This window comes from Pseudopipra pipra, chromosome 14 (genome assembly GCF_036250125.1).
Source record: "Pseudopipra pipra isolate bDixPip1 chromosome 14, bDixPip1.hap1, whole genome shotgun sequence".
Classification (NCBI taxonomy): domain Eukaryota; kingdom Metazoa; phylum Chordata; class Aves; order Passeriformes; family Pipridae; genus Pseudopipra; species Pseudopipra pipra.
Window position 1 is genome coordinate 7,450,288 of NC_087562.1, and position 23,796 is coordinate 7,474,083.

At 51.7% G+C, this 23,796-nt stretch overlaps 1 protein-coding gene across 1 annotated transcript in view; it reads left to right on the top strand.

Moving 5' to 3' along the window:
• The window catches only part of JPH3 (junctophilin 3), a 55,130-nt gene extending 34,794 nt beyond the window's left edge, over positions 1–20,336 (top strand). The window contains exons 3-5 of the mRNA XM_064671003.1: positions 2,967–3,091; positions 8,134–9,056; positions 19,168–20,336. Coding sequence (XP_064527073.1) covers positions 2,967–3,091; positions 8,134–9,056; positions 19,168–19,248 — 1,129 coding nt within the window. The 3' untranslated portion in view covers positions 19,249–20,336. The remainder of the gene's footprint in view (positions 1–2,966; positions 3,092–8,133; positions 9,057–19,167) is intronic.
• Positions 20,337–23,796: the final 3,460 nt, after the last annotated feature.

Sequence of the window (23,796 nt, forward strand, 5' to 3'; positions counted from 1 at the left end):
AGCAGGAACATGTAGGGGAGACAGCTGTTAAATTTGGGATGTGACAAAGTCATGCAAGCACTAACTGGATTACTTGCATTTATTTGGGAATACTGATGTATTTTATTATGCAACATATAGATCACTATAATTCTGCTTTTCACTCCACTGGCGGCTCCCCCCCCCCGAGCGTCTTAGGGAGCTTTACAAACAATTAAGCTGCGCTTTCCATCCGCTTTGGGGGAATCCAGGGTATTTGGGATTGGAGATGGCTTAATTAATGGGATTGATTTTTAACCCTCTCTGAGCCAAAGCCTCGAGTTTTAGCTTTCAAAAGTTCGCTGCTCTTCCTGGGCTGATCGTGGGATGAACTGGCCCAGAGGTCACTGGAGTGAGTTTTCCAGGGACACAAATGCATTGGTCCCTCCAGGGATGGTGATTTTAACCCATTTAGGTTGGACATCAGGAGGAATTTCTCCATGGAAAGGGTGCTCAGGCATTAGAAGGGGCTGCCCAGGGAGGTGGTGGAGTCCCTGAAGGTGTCCAAGGAACAACTGGACGTGGCACTCAGTGCTCTGGGCTGGGTGACGAGGTGGGGGTCGGGCACAGGTTGGACTTGATGGTCTTGGAGGGCTTTTCCAACCTCACTGATTCTGGGATTCTGTAAAGGGAGGGGATGATAAATCCTGGAGAGAGGAGCAGAGCTTGGGAGATCCCAGAATTGGGTGATAGCTCCATGTGTGCTCCTGCTGCTCTGCAGACACCTCCATGTGTCCCCACGACCCTTGGAGATGGCACAAGCTGCTGTTCAGCACTTCCAGACTCCTTCCCTGGCAGGCAGTGACAGATAAGTGCCTCCAGTTGCCTCTCCAGGGAAGAGTTTCAGGAGGCAGAGTGTAATCCTGCCTGCTGAGTTCAGTCCAGACGCTCTCAGACGTTATTAATCCTTTGTATCAAACCAGCAGGGACCTGCAGCCTGCTCTAGGAATGTGCTGCAGGATGGGAGGGACAGGCTCATCTGCAGTTTTCAGTCCAGGAGACAGCAAAGGGATAGATGGATGAAGGACCTTTGGATCCACATCTCTGGGAGGCTCTGATGGAAGGTGTCAGATGTTTAACAACCTCAGTGTCAGTATCTGAATTTCAAGCCTCAAGTGGCCCCATCCTTGGTACTGGGGGGGTTTAATCAGTGGGTCTGATGTCCCAGCCTTTCCCACAGACCACATTGTGCCAAAAGTGTGGCCTAGAAGAGAGCTGGAGAGGGACTTTGGGCAAGGGCCTGGAGTGACAGGACAAGGGAAACTGCTTCCCACTGCCAGAGGGCAGGGTTAGATGGGATACTGGGAAGAAATCCTTTCCTGTGAAGGTGGAGAGGCCCTGGCACAGGTTGCCCAGAGAAGCTGTGGCTGCCCCATCCCTGGAAGTGTCCAAAGCCAGGTTTGACAGGGCTTGGAGCAACCTGGGCTAGTGGAAGGTGTCTCTGCTCATGTCAGGGGGTCAACCTGGGTAATCTTTAAGGTCCCTTCCCACCCAAACCATTCCATGGTTCTATGAAAAACAGGAGCAGTTTGTGCCTCCTCTCCTAGCAGTTTGCTTCACCTCCTGCTTGGAGCATCCCTGCTCCTCCTAAAAGAGAAGTGGGATACCTGCCAGGGAATGGGCTGTAACACGTTTGTCCACTCCTCCAACCCTGCATGAGTGTTAAGCAAAGAGAGCACTGGACTCAAGGTGGGTAAAAAACCATTTCCACCCAATTTTTGGTTGCACTGGTCACAGAGGACCTGTGGGACCTGCAACAGCATCACCACAACCCCTCCACCACCTTCAACAGCTCTAGAAAACAGGTTGGATCCACTTGCAGGGCTGTTCCAACTAAGCCCATTGAGGTAAATAAAGCACTTATTAAAGCAAGGACACTTGGAAAGTGTCAGCACTGGAACACAAGTGACGGCACCGGGAGCGGGAACCAGGCGTCTCTCCGGGCTCAGGGAGGTGACAGCACACAGTCACACCCCCCCTGTTTCATAGCCCTGGTTTGTGCCACACGATGGGATGCCAGGCACATTCCTGGCCCTGTTTTCCATTTCTAGGAGCCTGTCAGGAGTGGCACTCCTCCCTGCACAGATGTTGGGAAATTAGAGGGAATTCAGAGAGCGGCAGAAAAAAAAATGATTAAAGGAGATGGAGGGCCTGATTTTGGAGGGAAAAGAAATCAGCTGAGCTATTTATAGTTCTGCCTGCACCGGGGTGGGAACAGGAATTTTTAAAAGTGCCTGGATAGCTCGGATAAGGGGAAGGGACAAACCAGCCTCCGGAGGATGCTCGCAGAGAGGCTGTGTGAGGGTGTAAATCCGGAGTGATGGGATGAAATGCCATCAAACACGAGCATTTGGGGAATCATTGGTGAGTGCAGGGGACAGTTGTTCATCCAGAGTGAAAAGAATGCCCTGAGAAAGATGTGTTAAGGGGTGGTGGAGGTGGGACCAGTGCCAAACCCCCGTTCCAACCTCTGCTCCCAGTATTTATTTACATCCAGCGTTTTACGCAAAACGTGGGGGTGGGGATGGAAATCTTCCTCTTTGCATCCCAAAGCAAGTGGTTTTGGTTAAAAAAAACCCAAACCAGCTTTAAATTCAGGCCTTCAGCTCCAGAGGCTTGTGGGAGATGCACGGAGACGCTGCTGGGCTGGGATCCCCTACGGAGGGATGTGGGATGGAGGGGACCAGCCTGCTCCGGGGTGATGCATCCCTGGGGGAACAAAGCATCCTGCTCCTGTTTCCAAACTGATTTCCAGGCTGGGAAGCAGCTCATGAACATCTTGTTGCTGTAACATCCCTCATTCCTCAGCGAGCCCCAAGGTCCCCATGACAGCTCCTCTGCCGCACCAAAGGGTTTCAGAGCAAAGGGGTTCTCTGGGGGCAATTTGGGGTTGTCCATGCAGGGAGGAGCTGCCTAACGTGGTCCTTGTGTCTCCTGTTGCCTTGCAGGACCTCTCACTCCAGGGCCAAGGCAGAGGCGGCTGTGACAGCGGCGCAGAAAGCTCAGGAGGAAGCGCGGATCGCCAGGATCACTGCCAAAGAGTTCTCGCCTTCCTTCCAGCACAGGGAAAACGGTCAGTTCTGAGCCCTGCAGAGACCCAAACCCCCCAAAAATGAGCCCTGAGCAGAGGCTTGGTCTGTGCCCACAGCTCCCAGTCCTCACCAGGACTCTTGGGGTGGGAAACCTCCCAGCAACACCAGTTTTCAGGAGATTTAGCTCAAGGCTTTCAATCCTCAACACTTCCACCTTGTTCAGGGCTTTTTTGTCTCCTCTTTTCACACCAAAACACTCTCATTTTTTAGTTCATAGTCTGTGATGGTTGCACAGAAAAAAACCAACAAGAGCTCTGGATGGAAAATGCAAACACAGATGGTCCCAGAGGTCACCACTGATTTTACACCCATGGCTTGTGTGGTTCATCATTTCTCTGGAATGCCTGGACCGGCACACTCTAAGACCTGATCCTTCCCCTGGCTGTGCAAATCAGTCATACTTGTGCCAAGGTGTTGGAAAATCCATGTTTGAGCTTTACCTGGTGGCAAACCCTCCTTTCCTTCCATCTTCTTCAACATTCCTTCCCAGTTTGTCCAGATTTGTGCTCGTTGGCAAGAGGTTCAGGCCCAGCAAAGGCTCAGGGAGGAGGGAGCTGAAGCGAAGCCGTGGTCAGTCAGGGGTCTGCAGGGAAACTCCAAGTCCCCACAGCAATAATTAACATAATAATTAATATATGGGACTGGGTTTATTCAAAAGTTTTCCTGCACCAAGCCCACATTGAGAGGTGTCTGTCATTATTGTCTCGCCCTCCCAGCTCTCTAACTGAAGATTACTCACTCAGCTTAATCGCTCCAGGGGCTGGTGCTGGTGACTCACGTTCTCTGAGGATGGGAAAAGGGATCATTGGATCTTTTGGCCCAGCCTGCCCATGCCCCAGTCCTCACTTACCCATGGCACAGAGGCTGCGGGGGCGGCCGGGGGCATCCCATGGCTCAGCAGGATGAGCCAGATGGGGTTTGGGGGCTGACTCCAGCCATGGACCTGCCTGAGCTGGGGCAGATCCCCATCTAGGAGACATCCATGGGCATTTTGGGATGGTGGAGCATCCCCCTGGCAGAGCACCAGAGCCCCACGCAGCTCTGTGCTCGCTGAAGAATGTTGAACAACCCCACCCCCCCAGCATCTCTCCTGCCGAGGTGCAATTTGTACATCAGAGATCTGAGCTTTCTCGCAGGTCTGTGTGGTCCCAGGGGCTCCTTCAGCCCTGAGATATTCCTCATCTCCATTTCCTCTTGCCAAGAGACTTTGCTGTTTTAAATCACCTCTTGGAAAGATATTTTTAGGTAATACATTTTTTACTACCTCTCTAGACAGGGACACGGCGCTTGACTTGTGCCGGGGTTCGTGTGGCTGGTGCTCCCGGTTGGGTGGGTTGGGAGTCAGTGAGGGGAGGGGAAGGGAGGCGGTTCCACTTAGAGCACATTAAAAAACAAACACATCATCCGAGATGTGTCGGGAAACGGGGAAGCGCCTACCGAGAGACTCAGGCACATAACAGGTGGGAATGGCTGTGACACCCCACGGACCCTGGGACCTCAGGCTGCAAACGGGCGGGGTGGGGGGGCTGAACAGGGGTGGCGGAGCTGCCACCACACAGCACGGCATTGCAGGGGCTCTACGTGCTCACCTTGCACAGGATCGTGGGTGCTGGATGTGCCCCCCTGCACAGGATTCAGGTGCTGGATATGCCCCCCTTGTTCAGCATCGTGGGTGCTCTGTGTGCTCCCCTTACTCACCGTCATGGGTGGTGAATGTGTCCTCCTTGCCCAGGATCACGGGTGCTGGATATACCCACCTTGCACAAATGCCACGGATGGTCTGTGTGCCCCCCCTTCCACAGGACTGCGGGTGCTGGATGTGCCCACCTTTCACGGGGTTGTGGATGCTCTATGAGCCCCCCTTGCACAATTGTGGGTGCTGGAATTGACTCCCTTGCACAGGATTCGGGTGCTGGATGTGCCCCCCTTGCACAGCACTGTGGGTGCTGGATGTGACTCCCTTTCAGGGTGTTGCAGGTCCCGAGTGCCACCCCCTGTGCACACTGTAATGGGTGCTGTGCCACCCACACCATGGGTGCTGGATGTACCCTCCTGGCACAGCATCGTGGGTGCTGGATGTGCTCCTTGCAGTGTGGTGGGTGCTGGGTACCACCCACCTTGCCCAGTGAATGCTGTGGGTGCTGGGTGTCCCCACTTTGCAGGGTTTTGGGGGGGCTGGGGGGCACTCACAGAGGGGTTCATGTCCACCACCATCCTGTCCTGGTCATTCCCGCAGAACAGACTCCAGACCTTCAGGTAGAGGCTCCAACAACCCCTTTAGGGGCGAGGTAAAGGTGTTTACCTGGGAAAAATGAAAATATCCATGCTTAGTATCCTGCATCCTCTCCCCTGTGGTTTTCCATCTCCATCAGCCACAGGGATCTCTCCCACCCCCATCACTCTCCCTGTGGTTGCTCCTCCCTGGTTCCTGGATGCAGCAGGGTCAGTCCATGGTGCTGGTGAAGTAAGTCCCCCAAGGTGACAGCAGCACACCAGTGTCAGAGGCAGGAGCTCAGCACCGCACCCAAATCCCAAACGTGGGTGCTCCGGGTGCCCCAGGGCACAGGTTTGGCTTTGAAGCCTCCTGGGCTGGGCACAGCTGCCTCAATCCTGCTGGAAATCCACAGTCAGTGCTCCGCACCCTCCTTCGCGCTCTCACAGCCGTTCTTCCAGGAATATCACGTGCTCCACGACTAATTTTAGCTCGGAATAATTGTTGCACATCCTCGGGTGTCGAAAGCCGGCAGGACGGCACCAGTGCATCTGCCGGATTCCTGCGGGAGGAAACGCCTGGATCCCTGCGGGCTCCGGGACTGGGGGGCAGCACCTCGTCCCTGCTCCTCCCAGAGCCCCAGCCAGGGGCTGCAAAACTCAGGGAATTAACCCATGGAGAGGCAGAGTTAGACCAGCTCGTTGCAGGTGTGGGTGGGGAACATTTAGGATGAGGTGGGGCTTAATAACATGATGTGGGTCTCCAGGGTGAGGATGCTGGAGCATCACTGGGCTTTCTTGCCCCTGTTGTGGGGCTCTGGGGATCAGGGAAGGTGCAGGAGTGGTGGGTGTAGCAAGGCCATGGCTGGTTGTGCCATTGGAAATCAGCTCCTTGGAGCTGGTGGGAAGCTTTCAAATCTCTGGAACTCCGGCAAAAGCCCTGGAGACCTGAATTGTGGAAGATTCCTGAGACAAACGGGGACACGCGAAGTCTTGGGTGAGCCCGTTCCGACAGGTGGCTTTCCAACCTTCTCATACAAAGCCCTTTATTCCCTCTGTCCCTCAGTTTCCTATTTGTGGTATCAAAGGCTGTCTGGAATGGGAATGTCTGAACAACAAAATCAGTTTGTATTTTATCCCAGGGACATTTATTCTGCATGAAAACAGAGGGGGTGAGCTCCACCTTTGTCCTTCACAACAATTTCCCGCCACTATCAGGATTCCTCAGCAGCCTTGGATAAATCCCAGGAAATTCAGTCTCCAACATACAAACAGGGACACACGGAACAAACTAAGGCTGTACTGAGTATTGTCTCCATAAACTGAATCATTAGGAGATCATTTTCTATAAATTGCTTCAGTAGGAGATTTCTAAGCTTGTTACTATTTACCTCCCCTGTAAGAGCTTTGTTGGGGACATCCAGCCTCACACTCCCATGTGCCCCACATGTATCCCAACCCTGACGTGGTGGGACTTGGGAGTAGCTCTGGGTGAAGGCACATCCCAGCACCAGAAGCTCCCCAAAAAGATGTGAAAGAGAAAATTCCTCAACAGAAGTGGAAAGATCAGAGCAGGCACTTCCAAGCATTTATTTTTAAACGGTGGCAAGAAATTGAGCTCTTCCTTTTGGAGCCTCATTTCTTGCCTGGCCATGGCAATCGCAATTAGACGCATTTCAGGGGCATTAGGCACTTAATATATTTATCAAATTATTCCTGTAATTTAGCATGGCTTTAGCTGGGAACAACTTGAGAGGGGAAAATGAGAATTAACCACTATTAGCTTGAACCGCCTTGAAATAATTCGGTGTTTCATCAATGATTAACAAGTTGGAGTTTTTTTGTTACTGTCCAGAGAAGTGAAGTGTTCCTTCAGCAGCAGAAGACATTCAGTCCCTTAGAAGTCCCTGTCCCCAGGGAGACACTGTCTGGGGAATCTCTGGGTTTGAAGAGAATGAAGAGACATGAGCAGGATGGAATAAGGAGGATGGTGTATGTTGTACGTGGTCCTGCCTGTGTATGTGAGGCACGGCCACCTGTGTCCTCTCCAGCACACCCAGGGGGGCTGAGGAGGGAAATGTCCATGTCCTCCTGGTCTGTGTGGGACAGGAAAGCTCTTGGATAAAAGGTTTGTGGGATTTTCCTTGCACATCTGATGTGGCCATCTCCTTATGAAACCTTTGAGGTGAGATTTCCCTTCTGCAGCTCACAGCTGAAAGCTGAGGTGTTTCCCATCCAAGAGAGGTGTGGGGGCTGTTGGCATGGGATGATCCATGGGGTGTCCAGGAGCACACAGTGATCCCAGTGGCACCCAGCACTCATGGGGTGATCCCAGTGACACCCAGCACACACACAGAGCACAGGGTGAGCTGGGAGCTGCTACCAGCCACATCACACATTTCCCTTCTCATGCTTCCAGACGGGGACCTGATGGGAAAAGGTGATCAGGTGGATCCCAAAAAACCATACTAACCCCCTGCACCAGCTCTGCATTGTTAGTAGCTTCCCCATGTCCCTGGGGCTACAAAACCATTCCCATGCCGGCTGCAGCCGCTCGCACCGGGCAGCTCTGCGGGTGCTGGGGGTGATGTGAGGGCAGGTTTGGTGTCAAACCAGCGGTGCCTTTCTCTTGCTCCAGTGGCAGCAGCTGTTTATTGTGCTGTGGTGCTGCTGTCCCGATCCCACCCCGCTGTTCCCCACCATCCATCACTGTTCTGCGAGATGAAAACCCCGGCGGGCACCCACAGCATAGAAATAACCCTGTCGCCTTTCTCTCCCCCTTTCTCCTCCCCCTTCACGGCCGCACAAAAAGGGCTCGAATGCCAGAGACCGAAGCGCCAGAACTCGAGCGATGACATTGAGGTCCTGTCCACCGGGACCCCCCTCCAGCAGGAGAGCCCCGAGCTGTACCGCAAAGGGACCACCCCGTCCGACCTGACCCCCGACGACAGCCCGCTGCAGAGCTTCCCTGCCAGCCCCTCCTCCACGCCCCCCCTGGGCCCCTCCTGCAGGAACAAGAGCGCCCACTTCTCCAGGCAGGTCTCGGTGGACGAAGAGAGGGGTGGGGAGATCCAGATGTTGCTGGAGGGGCGTGGCGGGGATTACCTGCGACCCAACAGCTGGAGCAGCGAAGAGAAGGCCGGCGGGACGCGCGGCGTGAGAAGCGGGACCCTGCGCGCCGGGCAGCTGGGGGCGGCCCCCGCCCCTGAAGACTACAGAGGTCGGAGTGGAGGACACAAACACTCGGCCTCCAACCACAAGCAAAGAGAGAGGTGGACAGATTCCCCTGCCACGGTTTCATGGACTTCCCACCACAGGTCCCACAACCACAGCTCAGGGAGCTCCAAACTGCTTGAGCTGGACGAGGAGAAGATGAGCAATTACGAGATGGAGATGAAGCCCCTCATGAGGATGGATTCTTATATGCAAGAGATTCACACCCAAAAAAGACACTACAGCAAAGGGGGAGGCTGCAGGAGCATGGCTGACGACCACCGTGGGGAAGAGCGGGGCTTCGGGGTTCAGAGACTGAGGTCTAAGTCCCAGAACAAAGAGAATTTCAGGCCAGCTTCCTCTGCAGAGCCCACGGTGCAGAAACTGGAAAACCTGAGATTCGGGGACAAAGCTGAACCTCGGCTACTAAGGTGGGACTTAACCTTCTCCCCGCCACAGAAATCTTTACCTGTTGCACTAGAATCTGAAGAGGACAGTGGGGATGCGCTCAAATCCAGTACGGTGAGTAGGAGAAACTGTGTGTGGAAATCTGGTGGAGAAACCTCGTGCTGTTGTGGGTCTGGGATGGGAAGGAAAACTGAAAAACCTGAATTATTGTTGGGTTTTGCCTTGAATCCCCCTGTCCTCACTTCTCCCATCCTATGAGGTTTTCAGAGCAGGCTGTTGTGGTGGGAACAGCAAGATTTTCACTGGAGGATGTGAGCAGCAAGTTTGAGTTTGTTTTGCAGCCCAGCTCCTGGTACAAATCCATTATTGCTGGGAATCTGGTGAAAAGCTGCAGGAGTAGACAAGGCATTGGTGATGGTTCCTTGTGTTTTGGTGATGGCAACAGAACTTCACAGTGGTCCAGGAGTGTGTGGAGGACAATCCCTCGTGAGACATCCCTCCCTGGGCTCCTCATTTTGGGAGGGATAAGGATACTTTGGGCATAAGGATACTGCTGGGAAGAGCAGGAGGTGTTCAGGCCAGAGGAGAGGAGACAGAGTGATCTTCAAACACATAAAAGCTGCTGCAAAGTGGAAGGGAATAATCTGTTCTCGATGAACAGAATTAATGGGCTTAAATTCAAGCCTTAGAGGAGGGGTGAGCCATTAGCCATCGCTAATGAGTTGAGGGCTGTAATTAATTGCCTGGGGAGGCTGTGGTGGATGGGGGGAGGAGGGGGTCTAAGACTTGGTTGTACATCAACAACTCAGATGGAACCTGGGCAGAGCTGAACCTCCTTGGGAGGAGGCTGAGCTGTGTGATTTTCAGGTTCTTTGCCACCCTGATTTTTGATGATTCCTGGATTTATCATTGGAAGCTTCCTTACTTCCTCACTTGTTCTCCCTGTTGCTTTGGCATTGCTGGAAGAGTTCATGGGGGTCTGATGGGAGCAGTGGGGAAGCCACCACTGCCCCAAATTGCCCCTTGTCGAGTCAGCACCAAACACAGGGCGGGGCTGCAGGTCCCATGCTGGATGTCCCAGACCTACACAGGAGAAATGGAAAACCTATAATGCTCAGGCAGTGACATTTCAGGCTCTGGCAGAAGGAGCTAAATCTCCCTGTCAGGGGAGCAGAGGATGGTGCTTGGTGTCTTGGGGTCATGGAACTGAAATGGATTTGTCAGTCACGCTGAAAATTTGGGCTCGAGGCATGGTGGTGTGTAAGGGATGATTCCCGTTGCCATACCTACAGCATCCCTGCTCCTCCAGCACTCTGCCAGCACAGTCAAGGTGTTGGCACCTCCAAAGGTGGGAGAGAGGAGAGAGTGGTGGCATCTGCAGCCCAAGAGCAGCCAGGATGCAGGAAGGACTAAACTACAGATCTGCCACAGCTTCCCTGCTGTGGCTGTGGATAAATCCCCCACACACACAGCCCTGAGCTTTCTACCTTCCTGTTCATCCTGTGAGCTCGGCGCAGGCTTGGGAGCACCCACACGGCTCTGAGGGGGAGCTGAGCACGGAGTGTGCTGGTGTCTGCTCTGCAGGACATGTCCTTCCAGCCCTGAAAACACAGAGCTCCAGTGAATTCAGCCCTGAGCACACCCCACTGAGCCAACCCGCGGGTGCTGAACCATCCAGGCTGTCCTTACCTGCCTGTGTGGATGCCTGGAAGCACTGGAGACATGACAGGCAGCATTAGGAGCCTGACAGGCTCTCACAGGGGAAGAGCAGCAGCAGTAATTGCACAGACACCAACCCTGTTGAAGTCCTTGGGACTCACAGATGCTGCAGCATCTTTGACAACATGACCTCCTGTGGCAGCAGGGAGCTGGGAGAGACATGAATCACAAACGAGGGATGAAACCACAGTTTCTCCTCACTGGGAGCCACACGATCTTCAGGAGATCTCTGGCACAAACAGTCCTGGGGTCTCTCCCCACCCACCCCATGTCAGATGCGCTGCCGAGACTTCCACCTCACACATAAACCTCCCTCCACAACACTGGAGGAAAATAGCCACTAACACAACATCACTGGCTATTTCCAGGGAGTCCTGGGCACTAGGGAAGGGGCACAGCCTGCATGGAAAAGCGCATGGAAAAGCCATTAGGATGCACATCATACTTGTGAAGTGCTGTAGCTGTGGAGCAGCATGTTCAGTTTTCTCACATTCATAACCGAGGGTGGAACAGATGGCGAAGGTTTGGGAGGAAGCTAATGTAATACAGAGGAAGAGATAATACGTGGATTTAAATAACCTACAATGCCAGCAACAATTTGTTCTAGCAGGAATTGCACGGTGCTAGCAGGGTTTGGTTCCAGGGGCCTGGCAGGGAGGGGGTGGTCAGAGAGGAGCAGGGGAAGGTGTAGGAGAGGAATGGGATGTGTGTTCCAACCTCCTGCCTAAACCCATGACCTTGCCTGCACTTGCCATCAAGGCCCTCAGAGCATTTCAAATTTCAGTGAATGTAGTGAGTCCCTGAGGAAGAGGAGGGTCAGACTAAGGGGGAAAGATTTATCCCACAGTCCCCACATCCACCTCCGTGTGTGCGCTCAGCAACACGGAACAGTCACCATTCACACACTTAATCCTGCAAAAATCCACTGCATCCTGCTCATGCTCCAGCTCACTCCACACAGAATAAAGGCTCCCCAGTTTCCCCAAAATCTCCATTTCTCACACTAGGCTGAAATTCCCCTTCCCTTCATCCTCCCTGGTGAGCGTCGGCTCCAGGGCAGGGCCGGCTGCACACGCATGTCCGTGCACACGTGTGTGTGTGTGCCCACACTGCCTCAGCTTGCATGACAGCCTGCTTCCCTGGGATCCACAGCACTGCCATCTGGGAAGCTGCTCCCTGTAAAGGGCATTTCTCATCTCCCAGGCAGCTGGGCTGTTCCAGAAAGGTGCCTGCCAATGAGCAGGAAGGATGCTTGGAGCTGAGTAGGGCTATTTTTGCCCTACCTGGAGTATCCCTGTGCCGAACTGAGGTCACCCTCCCAGCTTAGCTTGTTTTAAAAATAATCTGCCATAAACCAGCTCTACACAAGCCATCAATGAGCCCAGTGAGCTGGCTCTGTGTTGAAGTGCCAGCTCCAGCTTCCAGACAAGGCACACCTCTGGCAGTGCTCACCAGAGAAGGCTCAGGATGCAGGGCTTACAAAAACACATTCCAAAAAAACACTGCTCTTGATTTCTCTGGACCAGCTGGAGGCTGTGGGGTCCCTTGTATCCAGCCTTTTCCATCCCTGCACACATAGGGATGCACACTCCAGGGAGGAGTCAGACTTACAGGTTGCTCTATGAGCTGTGGGAACTTTTCTCTGTCATTTTTCACCAGTCCTTTTAAAGAAGCTCCCATTTGTTGGAGCTGCGCGTAAGTAATTGAAAAATACTCTTAGGAAGGTCATTTCTTGAGGCCACTACTCAATAACACTGATGAAATTCAGCCCTGCTTGGTGTTCGCTCTCAGGGGATTTGGGGGTTTCGGGGTCATTGAGCCAGTGCTGAAGCCACACAAACGCTTTAAAATTACATTTAAAGCCACCTGATCTCTCTGTGTCTCTGTGTGCACTGACCCCTCATGCACAGAACAAACTCCCATCAATTGTCAGTGTTGGGGCAGAGGGAAATGGGAACCAACGTGCCGGGACCGGTGTCGGTGTTGTCGGATTAAGGGATTTATAGGAACGTCACCATCCCTTCCATCCTTAAAGGCCCACAAGGCACAAAGCTCAAGCCTGTGCCTGGATGCTTCACAGGTTCCTGGAGCCTTTGAGGAGATCTAAAATGGGAAAGGAAAAAAGGAATTGTTGAGAGACTGAGAAGGGAAAGTGGCATTCTAAAACGCCAGCAACCCTTTTATCCATCAGCACAAAACACAGCACATTGTAGGGCTGGGGGAAAAAAAAAGAGACCAGATCTCCTTTTCTGCAGGTGCTGAACATCTGCAGCTTATGAGAGGGAAAAGAAGGGCTGTGGGCACAGAGGAGCTCAGCAGGCCCGCGGGAAGGGCCGGTGCTCAGGCACGAACGGAGCCTGATTCATCTGCCTGTCCTCGTTTAGCAGGAGCAATCACGGCCGCTTAGGTGGAGACTTCCAGGGACACGTCGTGGTCTCACTTAAAGGCACCCTGGAGACGTGAGTAGGCTCGAGACTTGGCCCTTTAAAATCCCACTGTCTCATCGCATCGAGACCGATGGGAGGGCAGGAGCCAAAAAAAAACCCCACCCCAGCCACCCCTGACATTTCCTTGCACCGTCACACGCTGGCGGATAAAATCCCAGCGCTCTCAGCTGTTTGCTGCCTCCTCCCGCAAACAAACCCGCGGAAAAAAAAACTGCAGCAAAGGCAGTTCAGAGGCATCTCCCGGGTGAGGGATCTCCAAGAGACCCCCCTGTCCCCCCCAGGTCCCCGCGGGGGAGGCGGGGAGGAATTCCAGCAGCTGCAGCATCTCCCTCCCTCGCGCGGCGAGCGAGGGGCGTATTTGCCATCAAGATATTCCGAGCAGGTTTCGCTGTCGCTGGGGAAAGTGAGGAGGAGGCAGCCAATCTGCAGCAGGAGCAGGGATCTGCCGAGTGCTCCGCGCAGCCGGAGGGAGCCGAGGGAGGGATCAGGGCAGGGGGCTCAGCACGGGCTGGCACGGGACGGGGAGGAGGGGATGGAGCGCCAGAAATGGCATCTCCCCACTGATGCCGTGAGGGATGCTCCCCTTTTCCAGCGCTGTGGGGTTATTCTTGAAGGGATTGACCTCGAGCTGGTGTGTTTTCTTCAGAGAAGTTGGGCACTTTTAGCCCTAGAGATTGTAAAATGAGTTAAAAATAAGAACTGGGTGTTTTCTCTGTCCCAAAGAGGCACCCACTGTTTGGGTTGTGCACGGAGATGCTCCCATCTGTCTGCCTTGGGACCAGTCTGTTGGGAAAGGCACCTGGGGACTTGTTTGGCATTAACCTCCCTGGGACTGAACCCCACAGCTTATCTCTGTTGTTTTAGTCTTCCAGCTTCAGGTTTTTCCATTTATTTTTTCCCCATCGGGAGCCATCCCCAGGTCTCCTAACAAAGGCATCCCTGGGTTTCCTTGTTTCTCTCATCTCAACCAGATTCAGCCCTAATCCCAAATGGCCGTGGGACCTGCGTGTCCAGACAAATAGAAGCCATAATTACATGGGAATAGGGAAGCAGAGGAGCCCTCTTGCCATCCTCTCACCCCTCTGGAATGAGGCAGGGCTGAGCATCGCCCCAGGGGCTGCAGTGTGTGCAAAGCAAACCTTTTTGGGGTTGTCTCAAATAATAACCAGAAACTGTTCCTGCTCTAATCTCTCTCGTGTTCAGGCATCGCAGGTGTGACGTGTAACAACAGGAGGTAGATAATGTTCACAGAGAAATGGGATGTTTCGCTCGACAGGGTCCTTTTTCAAACCTTTTTCATCTCCAGGGCCCTTTGATGTTCCTGAGGGAGCACCTTGCTGACTCTGCTCTTGTCATCTTGGATTCAATTTAGGGGTTTGAGCCCAATTCCACATTGTTTAGCTTGGAAAAATTTGGGGTCAAACACCAACTTTTGAGTGCACAAGAACCAAAAATCTTAAACACACAGAACTCCAAACACACATAAACTGTAGAGAGTTCTCTCCCAGCACCTCTAAACTGAGGATTGAACCAGGGGGCACAAACCAGTTCACTAACAGGCACCCTCTTGGGATAAATCCTCATGTTTTTAGCCTTATTTCCCCCCAGAAGTGGGTTTTCCATCCCATCCAACTCAGTTTCACTCACACAGGCACGTTTGGCATCTCCTGGGCCCCTTCCTGGAGTCACGGGAGATGCTGCAATCCACTGGAGAAAGCAAAGTGAATCCCTGATGTTTCTTTTGCTAAATGCTCCTCACCCATTTCACAGAGCCTGTTCCTGGCAGTTATGTGACAATTCAGCACAAATGTCATGGAGCTGCTAAGTTTGCAGCACTTTCCGCAGTGCTGAGGCTGGAAAACGGTGCATATATAGGTTTTTTTGCTGATCCAAGTCCTTGGTAATTACACTTAATAGATCCCAGAGGGATTCCTAGGTAACCTGCACTATGGTTTCCATGGCAGAGAGGCAGAGCTTGTACCCTGTGATAACAGATAATAATGGATTGTTAATGCTTAAATTAATTATGCTACAATTGCATTTGTAAACCAGCTGTCCCTTGTATTCCCAGTAAGACTCTTGAGTTGCTACACAACAGTTACAGGATAAAAACAAACAAGACAGAGGGGCAGAAATTACTCTACAGCTCCAATTACTGTTATTACTCCTGTGCCATATAGCAAGGGGTTATTCATATTTTAGTGTATCCATGAGTTTAGGTCTAAGTTTCTGTTCTTTAAGCTTGGAAGGAAATCTAAGAATTCCTTGGAGACTCTCCCTGTTGATACAGAAGGACCCTTTAGCCCAGCTAATGTGCATTGCCCATCCTTGGCAGATGTTTTCCTTCTCCTGTGAAGCACTCCAGGATCTAGTTATACAGAATAAAAATAAAAAGTCCCAGCCTGGATTTGCTGGTGAAATTCTTGCCGGAGGATGCTTGGGCACACCAGAGCTCGCTGGAATGTTTCCTTTCCCGGAGCCAGGCTGGTAGCCATGCTGGGTGGGATTCATCCCACGTCACTTGGGCTCCAGACAGCCTGGATGGGGAGTGCAGGCTGGATGTCTAACATTTAGACAGCTAAAATTGGGTGAGAGGACGCTGCCAACTGGCGTCTGCTTCCCAGGGAAGCGGGTTCTGGACGGGCGGGCACGGAGCTGGGAGGCAGGATGGCATTCCAGAGCTGAGCCTGGCTCCTGGCTGGCAGGAAGGGTGGTTTAACCAAATCTCCCAGCTCCTGACAGCCTGATTTCACAATTTCCTATTGCAGGGCTAAAGAGAGTGTTGGAGCTTCTTGCTGTCTTTGACACACAAAGCCCAGCTCAGGAAATAGGCCCAACTGGCCTCGGGGTTTTCCTTGGGCTCCAGGAGATCCCTGCCTGTGGCAGGGGGTTGGAATGGGATGATCTTTAAGGTCCTTTCCAACCCAAACCGTTCCATGATTCTATAGAAGGCTAAAGATGAGATAAAGCCCCACCAGACAACACAGAGTTTCAAATCAAGGGCTCTGTCTCTTCTTTCCAAAGGCAGTGACTCCTGTTAGGGGCTTGGGATGTGGTGGGAAGAGTTGTAAAAGCCACTTGTTCTAAAACAATGACTGGAACTGCAGCAAAAGGGAGTTCAGTGACCTATGGTCAGGCTGGGCTCAGCAAAACATCTCTTCCAAAGCAGAGCTGCAGAACTGATTCATCTCCTGCCCGGGCACCGAGCAGGAATCACTTCTTGGATGACACATATCCCAGGACATCAAAGGAGAGAAGGGCAAGTGTTTCCTCTGAGCAGAGGTGAAGGCACGAAGACCTGACAAGATAGAAATAAGCCAGACATAAGGGTTTAGAGGTGCAGCAGGATTCATAATTGGAGCTAAAACAGAAGTTTTGGACTCTCAAAGCTGCTTATCCACCAGCTGCCATGGGCAGGGCTCCAGCCCCACACCGGGGGAGTAGCCCTACCTGCCATTCCTGCCTGGAGAGCCCTCAGTGGAGCTGGCACAGGGACAAGGGTGTTAAAAAGGAAAGAACTGTTAAAAAGAAGCAGAATTTGTGAGTTGTCAGACAGTCAGAGCTGTTCAGTTCACAGAGACCCCTCCCCTCCCTGGTCATCCTATTCCTGGGATGCTTTTGCTGGCAAATGTGGAAGATCCCACTCATGCAGTGGCAAAGGAAGGATTTTCTCCTGCCTCTGCACTGCAAAAGGGGATGCAGGATGCAAACAGGCACAGACTGAGCCAGGGAACTGAGCAAAACATCCGTGCAGGGGAAGGCAGGTGCTGCCAATGGAAGTGGGTGTTGGCTCCCCCCATTCTTCCAGGTGAGGGCACTACTTCGATGGACTGGTGTGTAAATCATAGAACTGTGGAATCATTTAGGTTGGAAAACGCTCTAAGATCAAGTCCAACCATCCCCCAGCACCGCCAAGGCTACCACTAACCCATGTCCCCAAATGCCACATCCACAGGGCTTTTAAATCCCTCCAGGGATGGGGACTCCACCACTGCCCTGGGTGGACAATCCTTTTGGTGAGGAATTTTTCCCTAATATCTGATCTAAACCTCCCCTGGTGTAACCTGAGGCTGTTTCCTCTTGTCCTGCTGCTTGTTACCTGGGAGAAGAGACCAAAGAAGTGTATCCCTGGATACATCCCATCAGCATCCTGTGAACACCAGTACGAAGGGTTGTGATCTCCATCAGCCCAGCATTTGGTCCATCCCAAAGCATTTGTGAGGAACAGCAGGGAATTGGAAGGGTCTAGTGGTGTGAGCAGAGCAGGGGCACAAATATTTGCCGCTTTTTTGGCAGGGAACTCAACCACTGAGTGGCCCAGGGCCGATGGAAGCACGGCTGAGCCCTCCCTGGCTGCGGGGCCGAGGGATCCGAGAGCATTCCCTGTGTCCCTGTGCCCTGCCAACAGCAACAATGACAGTGCTAATCGCCTGCAATCTGTTATTATATTACCACGGGCTCAGAAATGGTAAAACCCAATAATCTTGTGAAATGCAGCTAATCCCCCCCATCCCAATAACGCCGGCGCGGGGCTTGGCGGCGGCCGGGCTGGGGAAGGGGGAGGGCTGGCAACAAGGGGGTGGTTTCTGCCTTTGGAAGCAGCCGGGCGTGGATACCTGGCTGCCAGGAGAGGCTCTCCACAATCCCTCCGTTGGTTGGCTGTCTTTGACCCTGTTGCTAAGCTACAAATATGCCTTTCCAGCGAGCTCCAGCATCCTCGCTCCCACCCACTCCCAACTGCGAACTGAATCAGCCTGCTCGGAATGAAAGGAGCTCTGGCCAGCAAGGAGAGTGTTTTTGCCTTTTATTTTCCAGCAGCTCTGCAGAGTGGCATAAGGAAAGCTCCCAAAGGGCACCCACCCCTGCCCCGAGCCCTCCCAGCAGCCACAGAAGCATTAGGAGGAGGACGGGAGCCTGGGGAAAGGATTTAGAGCGTTCCAGGCGTTTAAAGCTGGCACAGCTTGGCTGCAGCAGGAATAGCTGAGGATCCCAGCTACTCCAAGAAATAGCTACCACCTACCTGCACACAAGATTGCTCACCCTGGTGTGAGCCACGTTAACATTCTGGGACGGGGAATGTTTGGTGACAGGGATGAGGAGGCAGGGATGGGGTGACAGGGATGGGGTGACAGGGATAAGGTGATGCCATGGATGTTTTTCTGACCAATGTTCTGCACAAAGATGTGTTGGAGGGTTGTCTACAGTCCCCACGCTGAGGGGTCCCTTTCTGTCATTCCTGGGATTCTAATGGGGTCCGAGAGCCACATCCTCATCAGGTCCCATACAATTGTCTGGGTTGTCCTTATGCTCAGTGGAAAGCAATGGATGCTCCTGGGGGGATGTTCAGCCCAGGCTGTGGTGGGTGTTCCATGGGCCAGGGTTCCTGCAATGGTTTCCAGGCAGAATCACACAATCATGGAATGGTTTGGGTTGGGAGGGACTTTAAAGCTCATCCAGTTCCACCCCCTGCCATGGGCAGGGACACCTTCCACTATCCCAGGTTGCTCCAAGTCCTGTCCAACCTGGCCTTGAACACTTCCAGGTAGTTCCCAGGAGCTTTATTTGGTTCTTATAAACATCAGAAAAGGTTATTACAGCTTTCCCAAAATGTTGCCTGAACACAGATCACTGTGTCCTGGCCTGATGTTTGCCATCACCAGAAGGCCTGGAGAAACAATTGTGTTTATTGGGAAATGTCCTGTGGAGACTCCTCCAAACCATCCCTAAACACCTGTATGATCCAATAAATGGGGTTTTTTCTTCCTTTTCATTGACCACCTGGTAAAACAACCAATTTCATTTTTTTAAGGCCAGATTTCCTATGGGAATGACACAGGGAAGTCCATGTCTTGGTCAGTGGGTGCATCCAGGTGTTTGCTTGGTAGCCTAAAAAAATTCACTGAGGGTTTCTGGCACTTTGGGATCATTTGCTGGGGTGTCAGTCAGGGTTTGCCCATCCACAGACCTGCCTGGACCCCACAGAGCTCCTGACCCTGCTACAGGGCAGCCTTGGGCAGAATTCCAACGTTCTAACTCCTCTCCTTCTCTTTCTCTTCCAGGGTTCAGCTCCCATCCTGGTAGTCATGGTGATCTTACTAAATATTGGAGTCGCCATTTTGTTTATTAACTTTTTCATCTAATTCAAGACTGTCTTGTTTGCAAAAATAACAGTTACATGTATGAATGGGGGAAAAAAAAAAAACAAAAAACAAAAACAAACCGGAACCAAACAACAACAACAAAACAAAGGGAAAAATCATAACTCGAACTGTCCTCCGACAATTTCCAAGTCTTTTCACAGAAGAACAACAAACGATCGAGTCTCACTCACAGTTTGCCTTTTTTCCTGGGTAATGTTTTTTGGATTTTAGCCAAAATTCTTTGCTTGTATAACACTATGCTGTGTGGCATGGCAAAATGCTATCAACACTCTGCCCCCCCAACACTGGGAAGGATGAGAAGGAATCCCAACAAAAGAAAACCTCGTTTCCCTTCCCCTCACCCCCCATCCCAAAAAAAAAAAAAAATATGGTCATAACAACAATAATGAACCCCAAACTGGAAATGAGCTGGGGGGACCATGGGGAGAGTTTGTTTGATGTATGTATGGGTGCTGGGACGCTCCAGGCTGAGTTTCCCAGGGAAATCCACAACAGCTTTAATGACAAATGGGAGAGAAAAGCAAAACCATGCTTTTCTCCATTTGGAAATGGAGGAATGTTGCTGTAAGAAGGAGGAGAGAAGGAGCACAGGGAAGGCATGAACCCTGTCTGGATGGAAAAAATGGGAGAAGGGCCCCCATTTTGGTATTTGTTTTTAAAACAAAGCAGCAATTGGCCTTTCCCAAAATTCCTTGGGGCAGGGGGGGAATAGGGAACATGAGGTGTGAGCAGCAGGCCCACCACCCTCCTGCCTTCACTCCTCCTCCCCAGGCTGCTCCCCGACATGGCAAGGCTGCAAAAACACCCAGTGCTACTTTTAATTCACAGCCAATTTCTCCTGGGTAAAAACATGTCCCTGGATTCCCCCCAAAAAAACTTGGAGGCACCATCAGCAACCCGACTTGCTGGTCATTGTGCCATGCTGGTGAGGAGCATCCCAGCCCATCCCATCCCAAAGTGTGTGCACGGAGATGCCGGGGAGCAGACTGGTGGGGAGGGACAGGGGAGAGAGGGCTCAATTCCGACCCACTTGGGATAACAATAAAACAAAACCAAGCAAAAATAAACCTGTTTTTCCAAGGCATCTGGGGAGGAGCACTGGAGCATGTCCCAGAGAGGAGGGAGAGGGTGGTGGGTTTGTCTCTTACATCTTGCTGTGGACTGTTTCAGACATCATGCTTGGGCTCTGAGCATGTAGTATTTTGCACTTTGTAATGCAGGATGTATATTCCAGCTTCCAACATGTCCCTGTAAAAAAAAAAAAAAAAAGAAAAAAAAAAGAAAAAAAAAGAAAATCCAACCAACCATCATTGGCAATGGCAGCCTCTAAGGATGTATTCTTTTCTTTCTTTTTTTTTTTTTCTATGTCACTTAATTTGTTTCTACCATCTTTGTACTATGCCTGCCTTGATTTTGTCCCCTCCCCTTCCCCACGGATAATCTGCATACTCATTAAAGATGCCGTATCCCTGTTCTGAGCTGTCATGGTCCCAATCCCAGTGCAGTCTCAGCTCCATTCCTTGGAAGTGGCCGATGGCCCCTCGCTTTCCCAAGGGACTGTTCCCTCCCCCCAGGTGGAGATCGGCTTTGCCGGTGATCCACCACTACCAGGCACAATTCCAGTGGCTCCTTTGGGATTTGGTACGTCCAGGGACCAAATTCCACCCTCAGTTCTCCCCACTGCAGCTCTGTGCGAGTGTGGCAGCACCCGAGGGTGGGATGAAACCCTCACATGGATATTTGGGGGGGTGGGAAAGGAGGGGGAAATCCCTCCTGGACATTCACATCCAGAGTTGTTGGATACAGCCCGGATTTGTGGACTCAGCTTTGCTTTGCTTCTGTTTTAGCTGTTTCTCTGCTACCTTTTCAGCAGATTTCTTATTACACTGCACTGGATTGCTATATTTTTAACCAGAAATAAACTAAGGATTAGAGCATGTGCCAGTTAAATTCAGTTCTTTTCCTTACATGGTCTGATTCCCTCCTGTCGCAGCTTTTCCTCCTCTTTTCCTTCCTTTCCCTTTCCAGGCAGAGGGCTATGGGTGGACAGGGGAAAGGAGAACTTTGAAATTTAAATTTCCACAGTAACTGTCCATCATCTTCCCACCTCTTCCTTTTTTTTGTTGTTTTGCTTTTCCCTTTTGGGTCCTTAGTCATCACTTTTTCCCTCTTGAATGGTCTCCGCACACTCGAAATGAGCCAAATAACGACACGTTGTGATTGCAGCCCTGGGAACTCACCCTGGGGTTTGTGATTCTGGTTTTACTCTTTGCAAAGACTCTTGAGGAGGAGGGGGTTTTTTTGGACATTCAAGTGCACATGACACAAAGGTCCCTCCAGGAGCTGGTTAAACAGATCCCTGCGAACACAGTAGGATATTTAGATACATATAAACCAGCACAAAAACACCTCATTACCAACCCAATAAAAGTACTGGTGATTCCCTGACTCATTTTTCCCACTGGTAGACTGACTAGTTATTGCTGTTCTTGCCCCTGGACCAGCGTAAATCCAATGTGAATTTCTAATTTCTATGTTCCAGTCAAGCTCAGTAGAAAAGACAGTCAAGGACTAATATTAATTGGCTCCCAAACCACGTGGTTTAAAAAATAATGATGCCTTTCTTAATCCTGGGGAGCTGAGCAATTTTTCTTAGTCCTGGGCTTTTCACATTTGCCCAAGGCCAGAAATATTCTTGAGAAGTAGCCCAGAGAGAGAGGTAATTCAGTGTATTGCCCTGTCTTATGAGCCCTAGTTCCTGCAGATCTACCTGAGGCACATTAAAATGTCTATCAACAGGGCACATAAATCCATGGAAATTGTCCAGACCTGCTGTTTTATGTCCATGCTGGCAGATGCACGTGGACACTTGAGGTCTAGATCATTTTTTAGGCTGCAATGGAATTTTTATGTTCCTACAGCAGAACCCGAAGCACGAGGAGGGGCTGGGGCTCAGGGAACCATCCCACCTGCTGTCACAGCAGATCCACTGGGAAAAGGGCACCTGTCCCTCCCCAGGGAGACTTGGGACCTGGGCCAGACCCCACCTGTGTGAGGGATGGGCTGGTCTGTCAGTGCATCCCTGGGGAAGACAAAAAGGAAGGAAGGGAATGAAGACAAACCCCTCTGCCTGCTCTTGCCACGTCAGCTTCTCACCAGCCCATCTGGCGTCTGGGTTGCTGTACCCGAGACCCAGATTCTGGGACTCTCCAGGGCCTGATCTTCCAGAGATACTGAGCTGTGGCAGCATCTATTTACCTCGTGTGGAGTTGGGAAGTGCTGCTGGGAAAAAACCATCCAGACTGCAACAGAAGGGGAGGGGCAACAGGAGAAACGATGTCGGATGGATGGTGAAGGTCTTAATTGAAACCTAAGGACTAATTACACATCCTGACAGGCTTTGCCAAGTTAAGGGAGGGTGGGAAAGCAGGAATTTTTGGAAGCTGTCAGAGGGTGAGGTTGGCTCCAAGGGTTTGTGCCAAGGTAGAACTGAGCAGAGGCAGGATGGGATCTCCTGCCTGTGCTGCAGCTTTGGGGCCTGTGGGTGAGGTGTTTGCACAGTCCGGACACTGTGGCAGGGTTTCCTGGCTTAGGGAAACACATCGACTCCTTGCACAGCCCCTACATGAACTGCATCAGCTGTAGGATCATAGAACCACAGGGTGGTTTGGGTTGGAAGGGACCTTAAAGACCACCCAGTTCCACCCCCTGCCATGGGCAGGGACACCTTCCATTATCCCAGGTTGCTCCAAGCCCCATCCAGCCTGGCCTTGGACACTTCCAGGGATGGGGCAGCCATGGCTGCTCTGGGATGTTTAGTGCTGGTTGGATCCACCCACCCCGTGGTATTACTGGAGCAAGTTTTGCCAATACAGATCAGACCAAGAATGAACCCAGACTGCAGGAGGAAGGATGAGATCAAGGCAAACAAGGAATTTGCCAGCAGATGCCTCTAGTTCCCCTCTACCAGAGAAGGGTGAGGGAGAATCTTTCCCTGTACAAAGCTAACCTTCATCCTTGGCACTGCTGCAATTCAGCTTCAGCTCCAGGGAAAAAATCCTGTCACTGTGTATCCCTGGATTTGCAAAGGGAAGAAATGGTGAAGTAAATCTGGCAAGAAGTGTGTTCTCCCCTGTCTGGTTGGACCTCTGGACTGGGGTCTTATGCACAGTTGTTGTGATTTTAAAGCTACTATTTTTCAAACAAAAGTAAATTAGTAAAAAAAAATAATTCAAACAAAACCTGCACGTGCAGCTCAGTGGCAGATTCCCCAAAACTCTGCACACAAAGACATGGACTCACCACACACGAAGGATCAAATGCCCACAAGACCAAGGTGAACTCACCCAGTGACCCCAGGGTGACTGACTGAGCACGGGTTCTCTCCCAGGTTATCAATAAAGGGTTTGCTTTGTTTTCACCTTTCCCAGGTTATCAAGAAAGGGTTTGTTTTCATCTCTCACCTGCTAGTTTGTGGGGAAGGTCCCTCCCTATCAAACATGTTTTTCCCTTGACAATTCCATCCCC